Source organism: Episyrphus balteatus, chromosome 3, assembly GCF_945859705.1.
Source record: "Episyrphus balteatus chromosome 3, idEpiBalt1.1, whole genome shotgun sequence".
Lineage (NCBI taxonomy): Eukaryota > Metazoa > Arthropoda > Insecta > Diptera > Syrphidae > Episyrphus > Episyrphus balteatus.
The window spans coordinates 53,687,179-53,705,387 of record NC_079136.1 but is presented as its reverse complement, the minus strand read 5'-3'; the positions used below and the strand labels follow the sequence as shown (position 1 = coordinate 53,705,387).

Genomic DNA, 18,209 nt, shown 5'->3' with positions numbered 1-18,209 from the left:
TCAGCATCTAAAACAAAATTTGAAAAATATTTATCAATTCGTTTGCAAGAATCCATTTTCAAAAAAAAAAAAAAAATGGAATTTTAGTTTTAAATCAAATAATAATATATTTTTTTTAATTAAATTAAGAATTTTTATAATTTTTGAGATATATTATATTTGTTTTGAGTTTAAAACCTTAACCTCATTAAAGAAAGCTTTTTCCTAAACAGGTATTTTGTACTTATGGAAGAATGCGTTACGCAATTTTTTCAAAGAACGTTAGGCTCAATCAAGTTGGCTAATGGATAAATTATTATTGGTTAAACTGATAAGATATCATGACTGAGTATGTTTTTATTAATTAATTATGCTTTCATTATTTTGATGATTAAATCCAGTAAAGATAATTCAGTTGTTTTCATTGATTCCAATAGTGAGGACATGCAAAAATATTGAAATTTCTTAGTAGAAAAATTTATTAGTATAAAAAATAAGAAGTGTTGCTAATATTTCAGGATGTCGTTTGGTCTGTATAGGAAGCTAAAAGTTAAACAGATGGGTCAATTTATTTAAAACTTGGTTGGAATGTAGATTTTAGAATCTATAGAGTGGTTTTTGGAATTTTTGTTTGGGCCAAAAATAACGGTTTTATTGCAGGTTTTATTCCAATTTTGAAAATGTTTAAAAAAAAGTTTATATAAAAATAATTCAAAAATAAAATTAAAACAAAAAATAAAATTTTGGATTTTTAAGAAAAAAATTCAACTTTTGTTTTGAAAAATCAAAGAAAGATTTTTTTTTCAAAACGACTCAAACGATTTTGGTTTTTTTTTTTAATTTTAAATTTTCCAAATGCATTTTATTTTTTTTTTTTTAATTTAAGACTTATATTCATGAAAACCTTTCTAAGATTATAAATTTTAAAAGTTTCAATACAAATAAAAAAATGGAGAAAACAATGTATGGCATATCAGAAATAATGGATTACTCGAATATAACCTCACTTAATTATGGAGAAAAAACGGAGTTTATCGCTTACTTAGTTGAAATTTTTTCCATCATCGTAATTATTGTGAATTTTTTCGTAGTCTTTTCAATTGGAATATTGCTACGAAGAGGTAAGTTATTCCTATTTAAAAATAAACTAATTTTTGAAATTTATTTTCTATCTACATTTAGGTCAAGAGCCGCGGGCAACTTTCAAATTCTTATTAAATATTTCTTGTGCTGACATGTTGCTTGGAATTTCGAAATTTTTTATCATGTTATTTGGCCATCAATTTAATAGTGAATTCTTGTGCAGTTTCACTACATGTAAGAAAATTGACCAAACATAGTAAATACCAAAATTTACCCCGTTTTTAAACCTTTTGTTAGGTTTGAGCTGTACTGCATCATTAACATCAATATTTGGCATCGCACTAATCGCAATTGATCGTTATCTCTACATTGGTTATGGCCTTCACTATCACAGATACATTACACCTTTACGAACAAATTGTATGATTCTCTCGACTTGGTTGTTGGGCACTTTTTTTGGCTCATTTCCAGCTTTTGTTTGGCGAAGCCCAATGAACAATAAAATTTGTTGGCTTGTAATTTTAGTTCCACCGAAAGTTGCCTTAATTCTGCCATCATTGGGAATTATTCCATTGATCATCATATTGGTTTTGTACAGCATTATTTTGAAAAATGCTTTGAACAGTAGATCCCGGATGGATTGTAGTACAGTATACAGCTCTAATAATCCCGACGGAAATCTTCGCATATATCGTGGGCAGACAGAAATAACTTCCAATTGTGTAAATGATAATCCTCGATCTAAAATTCGTTCATTTGGTTTACCCTGTTGTCGAATGTGAGTGAAATTGTTTAAAATAACAAATTTGAAATAATGTTTTTTTTTTTTAATTTCTCGACTAGAAACACCCTTGAAATAACACCACTATTTTGTGAAAAGAAATGGAAGGCCGTGAAAATTGTTGTCTTTACAGCAGGAGCATACCTCGTTATATGGTTTAGCTATTTTGTAATCTTTACATTTTATGCATTTTCCGAGGAGAACTGTGAAAAACTCTCATATGCGCTTGGTGTGCCAATGTTATTTCTTAGCTTAACCAATAGTTTGTTGAATCCTTTAATTTATGCCTGGTGGCATCCTGGATTTCGGAAATCAGTTTTGAAAATGTATTCCATGATTAACATTAAAGTTTGCCGGAAGAAATCGCCAATACCAGTACGGAAAATTCATCAAAGATGCTCCATTAAACAAATTGGAGAAGAGAAGTAGTTTGACAATAAGTAAGGAATACAATAAGTTAATGGTCAAAATTAAAAGTTTTTTGAACAATTTTTTTAACTTATTTTTAAATACCTAATATGAAAAAACTTTAAGTAGGGTAAATTAGGGCATTATGGCATACCTAAGCACAAACTCAAATATCTTTACTACGGACTACAATTTTTACTTCAATCATTTTTTTTAATTAAATTTCATAAAAACGTAACATAAATAAATTATTTAAGAATAAAAATTCAAGCTTTTTAACAAAAAATAAATTAATTAAAAAATAGTCCAAAAAAAACCATATTGCCCTATGTACGGGCAATATGGCGAACCCCATTTACTTCGGAACCCTTTACTTTTTTTACGTATATTCAGCATTTCTGAAATATAATTGTTAATAAGTTTCATAAAATTAACGTTAAATTGAGGTTATTTTCAAATTAAAAAAAATGCAGAGTTACTTTTGAAATTAGTTTTACATAAGGGCATTATGGCGCAGTCGGGTATAATATAGCGCCATAATGCCCTTATTGCATCTGCGCCATATTGCAAAATATACACATATTCACAAAACTCCAAAAACTAAACACAATTCTTACTTCAGTTAAAATATAACAAGTGATATAACCAAACCAAAACTGTACTCTGCGTTTCACTCTTTACAACAAACACGTGCACTGTATACTTACCGAGATACACACAAACAAAAACAAAGATTTATTATATTGGAACCCAGAACCGGTATTTTTTTTTTGTTTTCTTTTTTGTTTGGCACAAAAATAATAGCACTGACCTGCGATCGTCACAAGGCTAGTGTTCGACGAAGGCCAAAGTTTCTGCATTGGTTTTATTTAAAAGTGAGTATTGGAAGTATGGTAGTTGAGAGGTGCGCCATAATGCCCGGTGCGCCATAATGCCCGAAGTTACCCTACCTAATAAAATTTAAGCACTATTAAAAAAAGGCCGAAGGTTTAAAATTTCGTTTATATAATTTTGAAAATTATTTTATAAAGAAAGGTAAGCTTACGGATTTTAACAAATTAAACAATTTAAAATTGATATTTAAGGAAATACTACATTTTTAACCTAAAAACATTTTTCCTTGCGGTCAACAAAATTTTTTAATCAGAGATGGATGACAGGTAAGTTTTAATTTCGGAAATAATATTAAATTATAGGTATTTCGGTTATAATAACTTTCGCCGGAGACAGTAGCTAGCACTAAAGAGCAATACCATGAGAAAGTGGATACGAAATGTGAAAAAATTATGCAGAAAAATTACAAAAAACAAGAGGTTGTCTGTAAATCCGGTTTACGGACGATGATTTTACGTGATAACGTCGTAAGAAAACAGGTTGCGTGCTTTTAAAATGAGCCATTTGAAGAGTTTATTCATTTCAAACAATCATAATTTACAAGAAAAATCTAAAAAAAATAACTTTTTTCTTTTCTCATTACATTAATTTTTTTTATTTTAAAAGCTCACAAAAAAAAATTATACCATTAAAAAGCCAAATATTTCTTCTTAATAATAAAACCATTTTTAAATTTTTACCATGAGCAAAAAGTATTAAAATAATTTATTTAAAACAATCATTTTCATCAAAAAAAGCAAAGAAAACATGTAAATTTATCTTCTCACGCTATTAAATCCATTTTTTTTTAACAATCTATAAAAATTTTTACACCATCTGAAAGCTTATTGTCTTAGCTAATATATAATAAATATATATATAGATCAAGACTATGAGACATCTACAAAAAGAGCTAGAATTTTTTAAACTCGATGAAATTTCATCAAAAAAAGCAAAAAAACATTTATTTTTATGTTCTCATGCTATTAAATGAATTTTTTCCCTAACAACCTACAAAAAATTTTATAACATGTGAAAGCTTATTGTTTCACCTTTCAAATGACGTATAAATCTCATTTCAAAGATGCCTACAAGAGAAGTTAGAATTTTTTAAAGTCAACCATGTGGAATTTCCAGACTAAGATTACGGTACTTCCCACACTGGTGGCTGTTCATGGCGCAACAGATCTCCACTGGTGGTATGATGTTTTTCGCAAGTTTCTTGATTTAACATTGTGTGGCTTGTAGTTAGTCTAGCGTTATGTGTGATATACCAATTGAAAGGTAATTGTATCAGGATGCTCATAAATGTTTAATCAAATTTCTATCTGCTCTTGGTAAAAAGTTATAACCTGTTGAATTCTAAAATTTTATTTTACCGTTATCTCAAAATTGTGTTTACGAAAATGATTGATTCGCACACATATAGTCGTAGTCATGAACTATCATTACTCCATATATAATATTCCTCTATCTATTAAAGAAAAAAAGGTAAAAATAAAAAACGATGAAAATCGGGGTTAAAAACGGCCAAAAAACCTATTTTTTAAAAACTTATTTTTCTCCGTATTCATCTTTCACCTGTCACCTTTAGAATTGTCAAAAAAAAATTTCCCCTACCCATAATCAACATTTTGTCATACCCACAACACCTGATTAACGTTCAAACAAAACGTTATAGCGGAGTTCCAGAATTTTTTAGAATTTTTTCTTAAATGCAGTTATCCTTAAATCAGTCTCCTCTATCTATAACAAAAAGAATCAACTCTCTACGACCACGCGTTTATTTTTTTAGTCCAAATTTCATCTTTCCGTTTTACCCCTGTTTACCCTATTAAATGACGGAATTTTTAAAAATCCTTCATTTGGATTAGGCTTTAGATTATTATCTTTCAAATAAGCTCTAGGAGATTATATGTATCTCTAATAGTTTATTTTTAATTTTGAATTTAAATTTTTTGCCGCACTGCAAAAGTGCGAGAGTTTAACGCTAGAAAATGGCGTCACTTTTTTGTGGTGGCTGCCATAGTTCATCGATTTATAAGACGTTATCACGTCAAAAAATTAAAATGAAAACGGTTTTATTGGAATAAAATTTATCTGCCATCAAAAAAAAATTTGAAAGAACCTTTTTCAATCAATGATACAGAGTGTGTTTTATGTAATTTGGATAAGCTATCTGGAATAGGATTTTCTAAATATTAATATAGCACAATAATTGTTTATGTCCCTCAACTAATTCTAATACAATGTTTGCTCTGAGTGTTTAATTTTCTTAAATTTTTTTTCGATTTAACGCAATTTAGCTTGTTCTTTTTTCACTACAACAGGTTAAATTTAACCAAAACCCATGTTTAAATCACGATATACTTATTCAAGGGCAAAAAATATATCAAGCCGTTATAGAAATTTTTTTATGGTGAACATCTGTTTTTTAAGTTACATACAAATTTCGTTAATTCCTTAAACTTTGTAATAGAGTTTTCTTTGATGTAAAAACCAAGATTATTAAAAAATTATCTTAAGTGAAAGGGTGTTTTTGTTTTTTTAAGAAAAAATTCAGAATTCATCCAAAAAAACTGTGATTCCAATGAAAGTTGGTAAAAAAAAAATTCATTAACGACAAAAACCATACAAATCTAAGCAGTCTAAAAATATTTTTTTTTGGGAAATAAGGAAAATTCGCGTTAATTTGGAAATCCTCATTAAATTTGGTAATAACGTTACATTGAATCATTGGATGATATGTCGCAAGCATAAAGAAAGATACTTCATTAAACAATTTTGATCCAAAGGGTGTTTTTTTTTTTAATGTTTCAAAGAATAAGTAAAAGCTGTAATATAAGTACATATGTTCAATTTCTAGTTGACAACCAAAGTTAAAATGAACCCTTGGGGAAAGAGTGTTGTTATTTTTGTAGAAGAAACAAAGGTTATAATTTGTCAAAAATCACTTTCAAAATGCTTCCCGATTGAAATCTACTAAAAATGTAACATTTCGATATATGGAAACTATTCAATTATTTTTGATTAAAAGGTGTTTTTTTCGAGCAAAGTAAATGTAGAGATTTGGAACAGATATTTTATTCAGAAGTATTATTGTTTTCTTCACTAAAAAAGCACTCTTTCGTCAAAAGGATAATTTTATGATTGGTTTGCATTACAAATTTACAAAAAAAAAAAAAAAAAATTAAATTTAAAAAAAATGCATATTATAAAATCTTTAAGAAATCAAATAATTTTTTTTTCAAAATAAAGAGTTTAAGAATAATTGTATGTTTTTTTTAAATTTCAATATATGAAATAATTAACTTCTGCCTAGTAAAACAACTTTTCTATAGAGCTATATACGTCGTATTATCATTTACGAGAGGGATTCGATTAATTCGTATGCATTATTCCCAACTAATCTATGAATATATTATGTTGGGTCAATAAAGTGATTAGATAACTGCTATTTGATTAACAGATATGTTGATATAGTTTCAAAATAATAATTCAGTAGCTGCCGAGTATTCCTTACGAAATGTTTTGAAATATCGCCCTGTAAAAAAATTAAATATTCTATAACTTCCTTAGCGCAGTAAACGAGTTTAGTAAATCAAAAAAATTGTTAAATATAAACATTTTTAACAATTAAAAATCATGGGAGAAAAAACAATTGGAGAAATTCTTACAAACGAATTTGTTTCAAAACACGAATCAAGATTATTTAGTATATCGGGTACTTTCATATGTATTACGATCATTTGTGTGAACTTTTCTGTTGTCTTTTCAAGTTTTTGTTTACTAAAAAGAGGTAATAGATCTTAATTTGGTTATAATTTCTGAAGTTGTACTTTTTTGATTACCTTAACTTTTAGGGCAAGAACCTCGAGCGACTTACATATTTTTAGGAAGCATTTGTCTAGCCGATATGATATCAGGAATTGTGACTTTATTTATGGTCAATTATTTTCATCAGTTAAATAATGCATTTTTATGCGGTATAAGCGTTGGTAAGACAAAAATTCTATTTTTTAAGTGACTAATATAAATTTTCATTTTGTTTGCATTTCTTTAGGTTTGGCTGGTACGACTGGATTGGCATCTTCTTTTTTTATTGGACTTATAGCAATAGACCGGTATCTTTACATTATGAACGGTCTTCACTATCATAGATACTTTACAACGCGACATCCATATTTAATGGTCTTGTTAGTTTGGTTAATAAGCGCAGTGCCCGGATGTGGTCCATCATTTACATTTTCGGATTATTATTCCATGGATGAATTTATTTGCTTTTTTTTAGTTTTAATACCTCCAAAGATATCGCTGATTCCTATGGTAATTGCCATAGTTCCAATGATCCTTATAATGATCCTTTACAGTATTATCTTGAAAAGCGCATTGAATAGCAGATCTCGCCTGAATCGAAGTACACAAAGCAGTTTTCAGAATCATGAGGGTAACTTACGTGTGTTTCGTGGAAGAGAACAAAAAATCATCACTTTGAATAGTGCCGATGAAGATTTGCCATCGAGAGTTCGAAAATTTGGTCTTCCCTGCTGTCGATGGTGGGTGCCAATTTATTAAAAAATTTAATTCCTATAAGAATTATTTTATTTCTTATAGGAGTAAGCTTGAAATTACACCAAATTTATGTGATGAAAGTAAATGGAAAGCAGTAAAAATTGTTGCATACACAACAGGAGCATATTTCATCACGTGTTTTCCCTATTTCGTAACATCTATTTGCTATGCATTTTGCGACTTCAAATTAAATTTTGAGTATTGTCATAACTTATTTGTCTTGATGAGGAAACCATTGTTTATTCTTTATATAGCCAATAATTTATTTAATCCTCTTATTTATGCATGGTGGCATCCTGGATTTAGAATATCAGTTAAGAAAATGTATTCCAGATTATTTGTAAAAATACATCCGAAACCATCGATACCCGCTTCAAAAATTCATAAAACTAATTTCTTTAGGGAAAATGGACATGAAAATTTTGACAGCCAGATATGATAGTAAGAATTGTGTTTAAAATTATTAAAGATTTTTTATTCCTATATTGTGGTTAGGAAAAGAAAAAATAGATAAAGCTCAGGAAAAGTTTTTATTCATTTAAATAAAATTTGTATTTAAAAATTATTTTGTTTTTTTTTTGAATTCACTCAGATTGTTTAGTTTTTTTTTTTAATTTATTTCAAAAAAAATAAACTGAAATTTATATGTATCTACTTATTTACGTGTTTTTTTTTTTTTTTAATAAGATGATATGAAAGTGAACAAACAACTTAAAATACGAAAAAAATTGGTTTGGATACAAAATTGCGGAGAAACGGTTGTCCGCAGAAAAAAAATTTAGGACAAACTAAAACTGTAATAAATTCTTGATTGGCTGTAAAAAAAAAATGTTTAGAATCAGACGTAGTTTGGCAAAGACTAAGCAAGTTAAAAGAAAATAGAACAAAAATCATAAAACCGTTATAACTCGAAAACGGGATGAAAACGAGAAAATTACTTCTTAAGTTTTTCGAATTAAAATGACCTCAGAATTCAATGGTTTTCATTTGCGGGTGGTGACTGTGGGACACCCTATATAGTACCTACCAATCGCAAGTAAAAATATAAAAAAATATAAAAAAGTACGTATACGCTACAGTGCACTTGTACTACGAGTAAATAATGAAAATTGCAAATTTTGGTTTAGATGCCAACACACCCAAATCGATATAAAACAACACATTTGCACTAAAAAATTTAATAAAACCTTCATGTTCTCCGTGTCGTCAGAGTTAATAAAAAATTAGAAAAACAAAATCTTTTCAAATAACAATAAAAAATTTAAAAATATTTCTCCAGCCTCTTAGTGGGGCGGCTTAGCATTGACAAAAAGGTCAGTTATGTGTTTTGTGATAAAAACTTGAAATTTACTTCGTTGGTCACTTTGGAGATTAAGACACTTTTAAAAGGTTTTTTTTTTCATAAAAAGAAAATAGGTTCTCTGTAAGGCCGGTTTACGGACGAGGATTTTACGTGATAACGTCGTAAGAAAACAGGTTGTGTGCTTTTAAAATGAGCCATTTGAAGGGTTTATTTATTTCAAACAATCATAATTTACAAGAAAAAGCTAAAAAAAAAATACCTTTTTTCTTTTCTCATTATATTAATTTTTTTTTATTTTAAAAGCTCACAAAAAAAAATTATACCATTAAAAAGCCAAATATTTCTTCTAAATAATAAAACCATTTTTAAATTTTTACAATGAGCAAAAGGTATTAAAATAATTTATTTAAAACAATCATTTTCATCAAAAAAATCAAAGAAAACATGTAAATTTATCTTCTCACGCTATTAAATCCATTTTTTTTTTAACAATCTATAAAAAATTTTATACCATGTGAAAGCTTATTGTTTCACCTTTCGAATTTCAAAGATGCCTACAAGAGAAGTTAGAATTTTTTAAAGTCAACCATGTGGAATTTCCAGACTGAGACACTGGTGGCTGTTCATGGCGCAACAAATCTCCACTGGTGGTTTGGTTTGAGGTTTTTCGCAAGTTTCTTGATTTAACATTGTGTGGCTTGTAGTTAGTCTAGCGTTATGTGTGATATACCAAATGAAAGGTAATTGTATCAGGATGCTCATAAATGTTTAATCAAATTTCTATCTGCTCTTGGTAAAAAGTTATAACCTGTTGAATTCTAAAATTTTATTTTACCGTTATCTCAAAATTGTGTATACGAAAATGATTGAAATTTCGCACACATATAGCCGTAGTCAAGGTCTATTATTGTTCTATACATAGTATTCCTCTATCTGTTAAAGAAAAAAAGGTAAAAATAAAAAACCATGAAAATTGGTTAAAAACGGCCAAAAAAACTGTTTTTTAAAAACTTATTTTTCTCCGTATTCAGTCAAAACTCTTTTAATGATTCCAATTTTGGAATGCACATGTATGCGCATTTATGAGCCCTACATGTCATATATAACTTGAGATTTTTTGAACACTCCAAAAAAAAGCTAATAATCAAAAACTACCCAAAAATACCCTTAAAAAAGTAGGTATTTTTCAAAAATTCATATTTCGAAACGCAGAGTGTTGGAAAAAAATCCGTATGAGATGCCTAATTTTTTTTCCATCATCTTTCACCTGAAACCTTTAGAATTGTCAAAAAAATTTCCCCTACCCATAATCAACATTTTTTCATACCCACAACACCTGATCAACGTTCAAACAAAACGTTATAGCGGAGTTCCAGAATTTTTTAGAATTTTTTCTTAAATGCAGTTATCCTTAAATTAGTCTTTTCTATCTATAACAAAAAAAAAATCAACTCTCTACGACCTCTCTTAGCCCAAATTTCATCTTTCCGTTTTACCCCTGTTTACCCTATAAAGTGACGGAATTTTTAAAAATCCTTCATTTGGATTAGGCTTTAGATTATTATCTTTCAAATAAGCTTTAGGAGATTTTTGTATCTCTAACAGTTTATATTTAATTTTGAATTTAAATTTTTTGCCGCACTGCTAAAGTGCGAGAGTGTAACGCTAGAAAATGGCGTCACTTTTTTGTGGTGGCTGCCATGGTTCATCGATTTATAAGACGTTATCACGTCAACAAAAAAAAAAAATAATGAAAATAAATGATACAATTTTACTATGTATTCAAAGCATTTTTTTTACCATAAGAGCAAGTACGTGCGACCCAGTCAAGCATTTTATTTAGAATATTTTTAACAACAAAAATGTTCTTACTTGTTTTCCATAAATCAATTTATTATGCCTAAACATTTCACCACAAAAATATCTTCTCCAGTGCGTAGATATTTTTTTCCAATTAAATTACAGTATATGCAAGGGCGTCTATACCATTAGGGCAGCCGGGGTATTGGGCCAGGGCCAGCGTCAAATGTAAAGGGCCCACTTGAGATTATGAAACCTCTTTTCGCGTACTACATTGCTGGCTAACTGCATAAATTCTGAAGTCCCATACCATTTTTGGATCCCTGCGAAAAGTTAAATGTATATCGTCGGTGAAACCAGAAAAGTGTGTAACTCCATTTTAGCAAATTTTATAGGAGAGCTAAAAAACAAAATCGTTTTGAAGGCATTTGTATGAGTTTTTATTTTCTAATTTGCTAATAAAATAAAAACTATGAACTTTAAGGGGATTCTGAGTTTAAGGAACGGTAGATATTAGGTTTGTCTAACAGATGGCATTCAAATCTAATTTTCAGAAAATTTGGAGTTACACACTTTTCTGGTTTCACCGACGATATGGAGCCCTCAGAATATTAAAACAAAATTCTTAAATCCAAATAAAAATAAACATTATATCATTTCAAAACCACAACAATTTCAACTAAAAAAAAATGAAAAAGAAACAAGACCACAAATTTAATTTTGGCCCCGTGGGGCCTCGGTAACTCAACGTACGTCTCTGGTCATATGCTCAGCACTTCTGTTTCTCGCTACCGTTTCGGTCGGTGTTTATGGCCATCGCATCCAAACAATTATGTGAGTCAATTTTTAATAAGCAAAATCTCACTCAATTAATTTGAATAGTTATTGGTAAACTTAATGCTAAGGTGATTAGATTAAAGAGCCTAGAGTATTTGAATACCTAATAAATAATAATTATACTTTACTAATTTTTTTTTTTTTACTTAGTCCAAAAGACAGTTCATCAGTACCTTTCGGCAGGAATATCTTAATAAAGTTTTGAAAATTCTTGATTGTTTGTGATATCAAAAATTGCAAAAGTAATGTGGCATCAAGAGTGTAGTGAGTGAGCCCAGTAAAAAAATAAAATAAAAACACAAAATTAGTGTTAGCGTTAGAAATAATGATGAAGAAATTTTCGATGAAGCATTGACGATAAAAAAGTGTTTAAACTAAATCAACTGAATTTGATCATAGTTAAAAAAAAATACCTAAACATGCAAGAAACAATAACAAAACAAATAAGCGTTACTAGCGATCTTAACAATTTTAATTCTATTCATCTTGTATTTGGATTTTTCTATAAATTTAAAGCTTTTGTATCCATTATTATAATTGTGGTGAATTTTCTTGTCATTCTTTCAAGGACATTTCTGCTAACAGGTAAATTAATTAATTTCAAGATATATTTAAATATTAAATAAAAAAAATTTATTTATTTATTTTAGGACAACAACCTCGAGCGACTTATATATTCTTAGGAAACATTTCTCTGGCAGATATGTTAATAGGAATTAAGAACTTATTCATTTTCATATATCAGCATCAACTTGAACTTGAGAATGAAATCGCATGCAGTATTAGTCTAAGTAAGAGAATTTTAAATATTTTTCTTTTTTTAATTTGTTTTAAGAGTTGCAACACAATTTTTTTTTTCATTTTCTGTATCTTTCATTTGAATTTTTTATTTTTGCATTATTTTTTTTTTGCGTACCTAATAAATTTATTTATCAATCGAAGAAACTATTTTCAGTGGTCTTAGCCTTAAATGAAGCCTCAAAAGTTCCTAGATAGTTCCGGAACCTACGCGTTCCGAACCTTCCACAGTAGGAAAACAAGACTTTAAATGCATTTTTGTCGAAACGCGTTTTTTCCGCGCCGTGCAACGTAACTCAAAAACTAATGAAGCTATCGAATTAAAATAAAATGCAAATTACTCGTTAACTTATTGGCCATTGTATTAACCTAAAAGTTCAATATAATTTTTATAATAAATATTTTTTTAACAATTTTTTTATAAAAAAAACTTTGTGTTTTTTCGTTATTTTCGTCTCTAATTTTTATTTTACACTTTTTTTTACTAAATTTAGGTTCATGCAATGCGTATAAATATATTTAATTGGAAAATTGATTTTTTGATTACCTATAAATAATTTTGTGGACTTGGGCATTGCACGGCGCAAACTGTAGATGCGATACTTTAAAGAGCTGTAGAGACGCCATTTTGTTTTTATTTTACTTCAAAAAAATTGTATCAATACTTCATAATGTCAATAATGTCAATTACTTTTCCAAATTTCAATAAATGCTTTCGGTTTTTCAAAAAAAAATTATTGAAAAAGCTGTCTTAAAGAGGGATTTCCCCCCTTAAGACACATTCAAATCTCTAATTTAATGAGTTAATAGCATGCGCACAATCAACTACCTACATAAATAATTTTGTTATTTTCACAAGAATAGGTCTACAAAACCTAGGTTTGGTATTGTCCCAATTATCTCGCAACTCTGCCTGAGCGTGCAATGTGCATTTTGTTGTGTGTGTGTGCGTGTTTGGGTGTGTGTGTCATATGTTATATAACAAAAATGTTTTTTTTTTCATAAACTGCTCTAATGATTTTTATATTTTCACAAACATGTAACGTCTTTCATGGAGAACCATGAGGATGATAATAGTTTTAACGAAATTGACGTTCTTTAAAAACCAATATTTTAAAAGACATTTAGGTCCACACAGCTGATTTTGGACTAAAATCATTGAAATTTTACTAAGTTTTTAAACTGGGACTAGATTTATAAATTAAATAAAATGCACGACTGGGTCGCACGAACTTGTTATTAGGGTTTAAGTTGCTAGAATTTTTATTACTTTTTATGTAGAAATTTAGTAAATGTAATTATTGTAGGCGCAGATATATAAAAACAAAAACAAATAAAAAAATAAAAAAAAAAAACACATAAAGATCGTTTTTCAAATAAATAAAAAAAAAAACATCTGAAATTAATTTGAGCTCCATTTTTTTTATCAATTTGCATTTGCAAAAAAAAAGTTTTCAAAATCGTTAGAGCCGTTTTTAAAAAAACTAATATTTTAAAAATAATTTTTTGGAAAAAATCTATACCTAAAATAAAATTGGTAGGTATGTATGTATGTCATTTTGTAGGAATCACTAATCAAAGTCTAAAACCAAAATTTCAAAAAATTCAATGTCTAATTTTCGAAAATTTTATAAAAAAAAAAATTTCAAAATATTTTATAAAATCCAAAAATTTTATTCTAAATTTATATGTACTTGGTATAAGTGCTTTAGCATAAAATTGTTTAAATCGAATAATTAGTTTAGGAGAAAATCAGATTAAAAAATACGGTTCTATGACGGGTACCGTTAAAAATGATTTTTGAAAAAAAAAAAAAAAAAAAAAAATGCATAAGAAGATAGCAACTGTATTAAAACTAACATATACAATTTTTAACAAAATCGTTGGAGTCGTTTTCGAAGGAATTATACTACATATATATACCTACCGTTACTTTTTGTCCAAAAAAATTAATTCCATAAACCCCTCTGGAGAGTCGCAAAAAAAATGTTACATACTATGTTTGATGTTTAAAGATCCATCCGTTTATGCTGTTGATCCATACTAACGGATTTGATGCATGGTCTTCTACTTCATCAACAAGAATGTTACTTGTTTATTTCTGTACACAAGCATTTCAAATATGATTAAAAGCTTTCGAAACTTAATTTGAAAAATACGCATAATTGGAACTCGACGTGAAGCTTGCTATAAAAAAGCCTGCCTGGAAAAGATATCATTAAATAGATTCAAATAGGTACCCTCTTTTTTGTTTATTTAAGATTTAAGAATAATATCCTTCATTGTCTAAACTTTATCTAAAAGACATACCTAAAATTTCTTTCAATTTTCCATTTTATAGGTATGCTTATTGCAGCGAATATAGCATCGACCTTCACCATCGCACTGATAGCAATCGACCGATATCTCTACATTCTAAATGGCCTTCACTATCATAGATACATTACAACGAAGCATCCATATTATGCAGTGTTATTTGTTTGGATTTTAGCCTCGTTAATTGGATTGGTGCCAATTTTTACTTGGCAATATCCAATGAACGGAGGAACTTGTTGGTTTACAGTTTTGGTACCACCAAAAATTTTTCTTATTCCTGTTGTTTCAGGAATGGTACCAATACTTCTTGTATTGGTTCTGTACTGTATTATTGTGAAAAACGCTTTGAACAGTAGAAATCAGATAAAATGCAGACCGATATCCAGCCCTCAGAATTATGAGAGAGATCTTCGGATGTTCCGCGGCAGAGAACAAATCACTTCGAATTGTGCTGATGAAGATCTACCATCTAGAGTTCGATCTTTTGGTCTGCCTTGCTGTCGAAGGTGGGTGAATTAATAGTTTAAAAAATCAATAATACAATTTTTCTTCATAACAGAAAAACCCTTGAAATTACACCATATTATTGTGAAAATAAATGGAAGGCGATTAAAATTGTTGTCCTTACAACAGGAGCATATTTCATCACATGGTTCCCTTATTTTGTGACTTTAATTTTGTATGCCAGCTGTAACTTCAGCATGGATTTCGAACATTGTGAATATTTAGCATATCTTTTGAGCAATCCATTGTCCCTTCTTATCTTAAGCAACAGTCTATTAAATCCTCTTATTTATGCTTGGTGGCATCCTGGATTTCAGGTATCGATCAAGAAAATGTATTCGAGAGTGTTTCAAAATGATACAGTTACACAACCGAAGATTCAAAATACTTTTGCATTGAAAAAAGTTGAACTAGACAATTTTGAAAATCTTCAAAGATTATAGCCGTGATACTTTTAAAGCATTGTAAATTAATATCGATAAATTTAAATAATAGCCAAACTCTTACAAGATTTTGTTGTTGTTTTATGTATTTTGATTTAGTCATATTCGTTTCAATCGAAATAGAATAAAAACGAGCATCAAAGGTTTGAATACTTTAAATACATATGTATTAAGAACAATAAAACAAATTAATATACTAAGTTATAAAATGTATTAAAATGCATACCTAACTAAATGAATAGTTCAAGCAATAAAAGCGAAAACACACAAAAATCTGCCAAAACCCTTTTACCCTTTTCTAAAAAATTAAAATAAAAAAAACCGTATTTTTGCATTTTCACACTATTATTGAGGTTAGGGTATTTAAAAAAAAGATTTGAGAAGAAGTGGTTGATCTTTTTACTGTCTACAATTAATGTCATTACTTTTTTTCGATATGAGGTCTACTTTTCACAAAAGTTGTTAAAAACGCCGATTTTTGACACCCACATTGACATTAATTAAACAAAAACAAAATCAATTCAGAAGCGTACACCCTCTCCTTTTAAAAAGTCTCATTTTCTTGTGTTTTTAACTCTTGCATGTTATAGAGTTTATGACTTGATAATTTTCTCAAAGTATTTTTTTTTTTTCCCCTAAAAGAAAGCAAAAAATTACCAAATTGAAATTCAAGTTGTGGGTTTTTTTTTTCTTTAAAGAACGAATTTATTTTTTTTTTTGTTTTTTGTTTTTTTCTTTTTTTCAACATTATTTATCAAATTTTTACGTATACAAAAAGTTTTAAAAAATTTACCTCTAAGAGCAAATTCGTCCGATCCAGCCATGCATTTTATTGTTTTTCATTAAGGGATTGAAGAAAACCTAATTTTTTTTCACGAAAGGTTTCTTAAAAAATAAATGTTAAAATTGTATATACAAAAAATTAATGGGGAAACAAATTAACGGAACAGAATCTAAGGACTACTCAAATATAACCTTCAGTCATCATGGACACGGATTGGAGTTTTGTGATTTCTTAGTTGAAACTTTTTGCATCATCGTAATTATTGTTAATTTTTCCGTAGCCTTTTCAATTTGAATTTTGCTACGAAGAAGTTAGTAACTTATATTAAGGTAAATAAAAACACTTCTGAAATTTATTTTATATTCACATTTAGGTCCAGAGCCGCAGGCGACGCCGACGTTCAAATTTTTAGGAAATATTTCTTGTGCAGACATGTTACTTGGAATTTCAAAACTTTTTGTCATATTATGATATTGCTTCCACCAAAAGTTGCCCTAGTTCTGCCATCAATGCCCATTGATCATCATATTGGTAATTTACAGCATCATTTTGAAAAATGCTTTGAACAGTAGCTCCCGTTTGGATCCTGACGGACATCTTTGTATGTTTCGTGGACGTGTACAAATCAACAAAAATAGTGAAAAGCTTTCATATTCGCTTGGAGTGCCAATGTCAGTTCTTAGCTTAACCAATAGTTTGTTGAATCCTATAATTTATGCCTGGTGGCATCCTGGATTTTGAAAATCGGTCGTACACATTTTCTACATGATGCATTTTAAGGATTGCCGAAAGAAATCGCCAAGTTAATAGCGAAAAATTAATCAAAGTTGCTCCATTAAGCATAAGGAATACCTACAATGATAAAAATTAAAAATAAATTAAAAGCTTTGTAGAAAAATGTTTATTGATGTTTTTTTTTTTTTTTTAATTAATATCTAACGGCATTTGGAATACAAATTTAACCTTAGTAAATGAGGCCTAAGGTCATAAATGACATATATAGTCTATTAATCTGTAACAAAAAGTCTTATTTTCGTTTAATAAAAAAGATAAGTAAGTTCTGAGGATTTTAACAAATTAACAACAAAAAATTAATCATAGATGGGTGACAGCTAAATTTTTTACACAATTCACACACGGTCTAACTTTCTAATATTACAGATGATATCTAGTTAACTTTAAAAATACATTCTCCAATAAGTATTTTTGTATGGCCTTAATAACTCTAAAGGCTTGGCCACACCGGAGGGTATGCGGTAGCGGTACGGGTAGAGGTAACGGTACTTGTATGAAAAAAATTCCAAACTGACATATCAAAGTTCAGATGTGGAATTTTTTTAATACAAATATCGTTACCGCTACCCGTACCTCTACCGCATACCCTCCGGTGTGGCCAAGCCTTAAGAAAACAAATTTTTTATTTTTTCTTAACAAACCATTACTAAAAAGGCATTTTCGTTTTTAGGAAAATTTACATGGTATATTTTTAATCAAAAGATCCCCAACAAATATTCGTAAAAAATCGAGATAATACCTCCTAATGATGCAAATGTAGCTAAATCTTATTTAATAAAAAAAAATTAACATTTTTGTACGAAGACGTTTTATTGTTCTTAATTTAAAAATTTAGAAAAAAAAAAAAAATTGAAAAATATTAATGTGTAAATAAACAAAAGGCCGTATTTCAACTCCTCATATTTTGAACTTTAAAATTGAATTACATAATAT

General features: G+C 28.7%; 3 protein-coding genes across 3 annotated transcripts; all 3 read left to right on the top strand.

Annotated features, from left to right (window-relative positions):
- Positions 1-893: 893 nt before the first annotated feature.
- On the top strand, positions 894-2,373 carry LOC129916038 (5-hydroxytryptamine receptor 1A-like). The gene is made up of 4 exons (XM_055995800.1): positions 894-1,100; positions 1,162-1,296; positions 1,360-1,840; positions 1,906-2,373. The coding sequence occupies exons 1-4, from the start codon at positions 929-931 to the stop codon at positions 2,270-2,272; spliced, it is 1,155 nt and encodes a 384-aa protein (XP_055851775.1). The 5' UTR covers positions 894-928; the 3' UTR covers positions 2,273-2,373.
- A 4,379-nt stretch (positions 2,374-6,752) lies between these two features.
- On the top strand, positions 6,753-8,174 carry LOC129916036 (glucose-dependent insulinotropic receptor-like). The gene is made up of 4 exons (XM_055995798.1): positions 6,753-6,923; positions 6,988-7,122; positions 7,188-7,680; positions 7,739-8,174. Exons 1-4 carry the CDS (start codon positions 6,770-6,772, stop codon positions 8,133-8,135), a joined length of 1,179 nt encoding a protein of 392 aa, XP_055851773.1. The 5' UTR covers positions 6,753-6,769; the 3' UTR covers positions 8,136-8,174.
- Positions 8,175-11,824: 3,650 nt separating this feature from the next.
- LOC129916037 (glucose-dependent insulinotropic receptor-like) lies at positions 11,825-15,697 on the top strand. Its single transcript, XM_055995799.1, has 4 exons — positions 11,825-12,221; positions 12,287-12,427; positions 14,776-15,256; positions 15,310-15,697. The coding sequence occupies exons 1-4, from the start codon at positions 12,056-12,058 to the stop codon at positions 15,695-15,697; spliced, it is 1,176 nt and encodes a 391-aa protein (XP_055851774.1). The 5' UTR covers positions 11,825-12,055.
- The last annotated feature ends 2,512 nt before the right edge of the window (positions 15,698-18,209 follow it).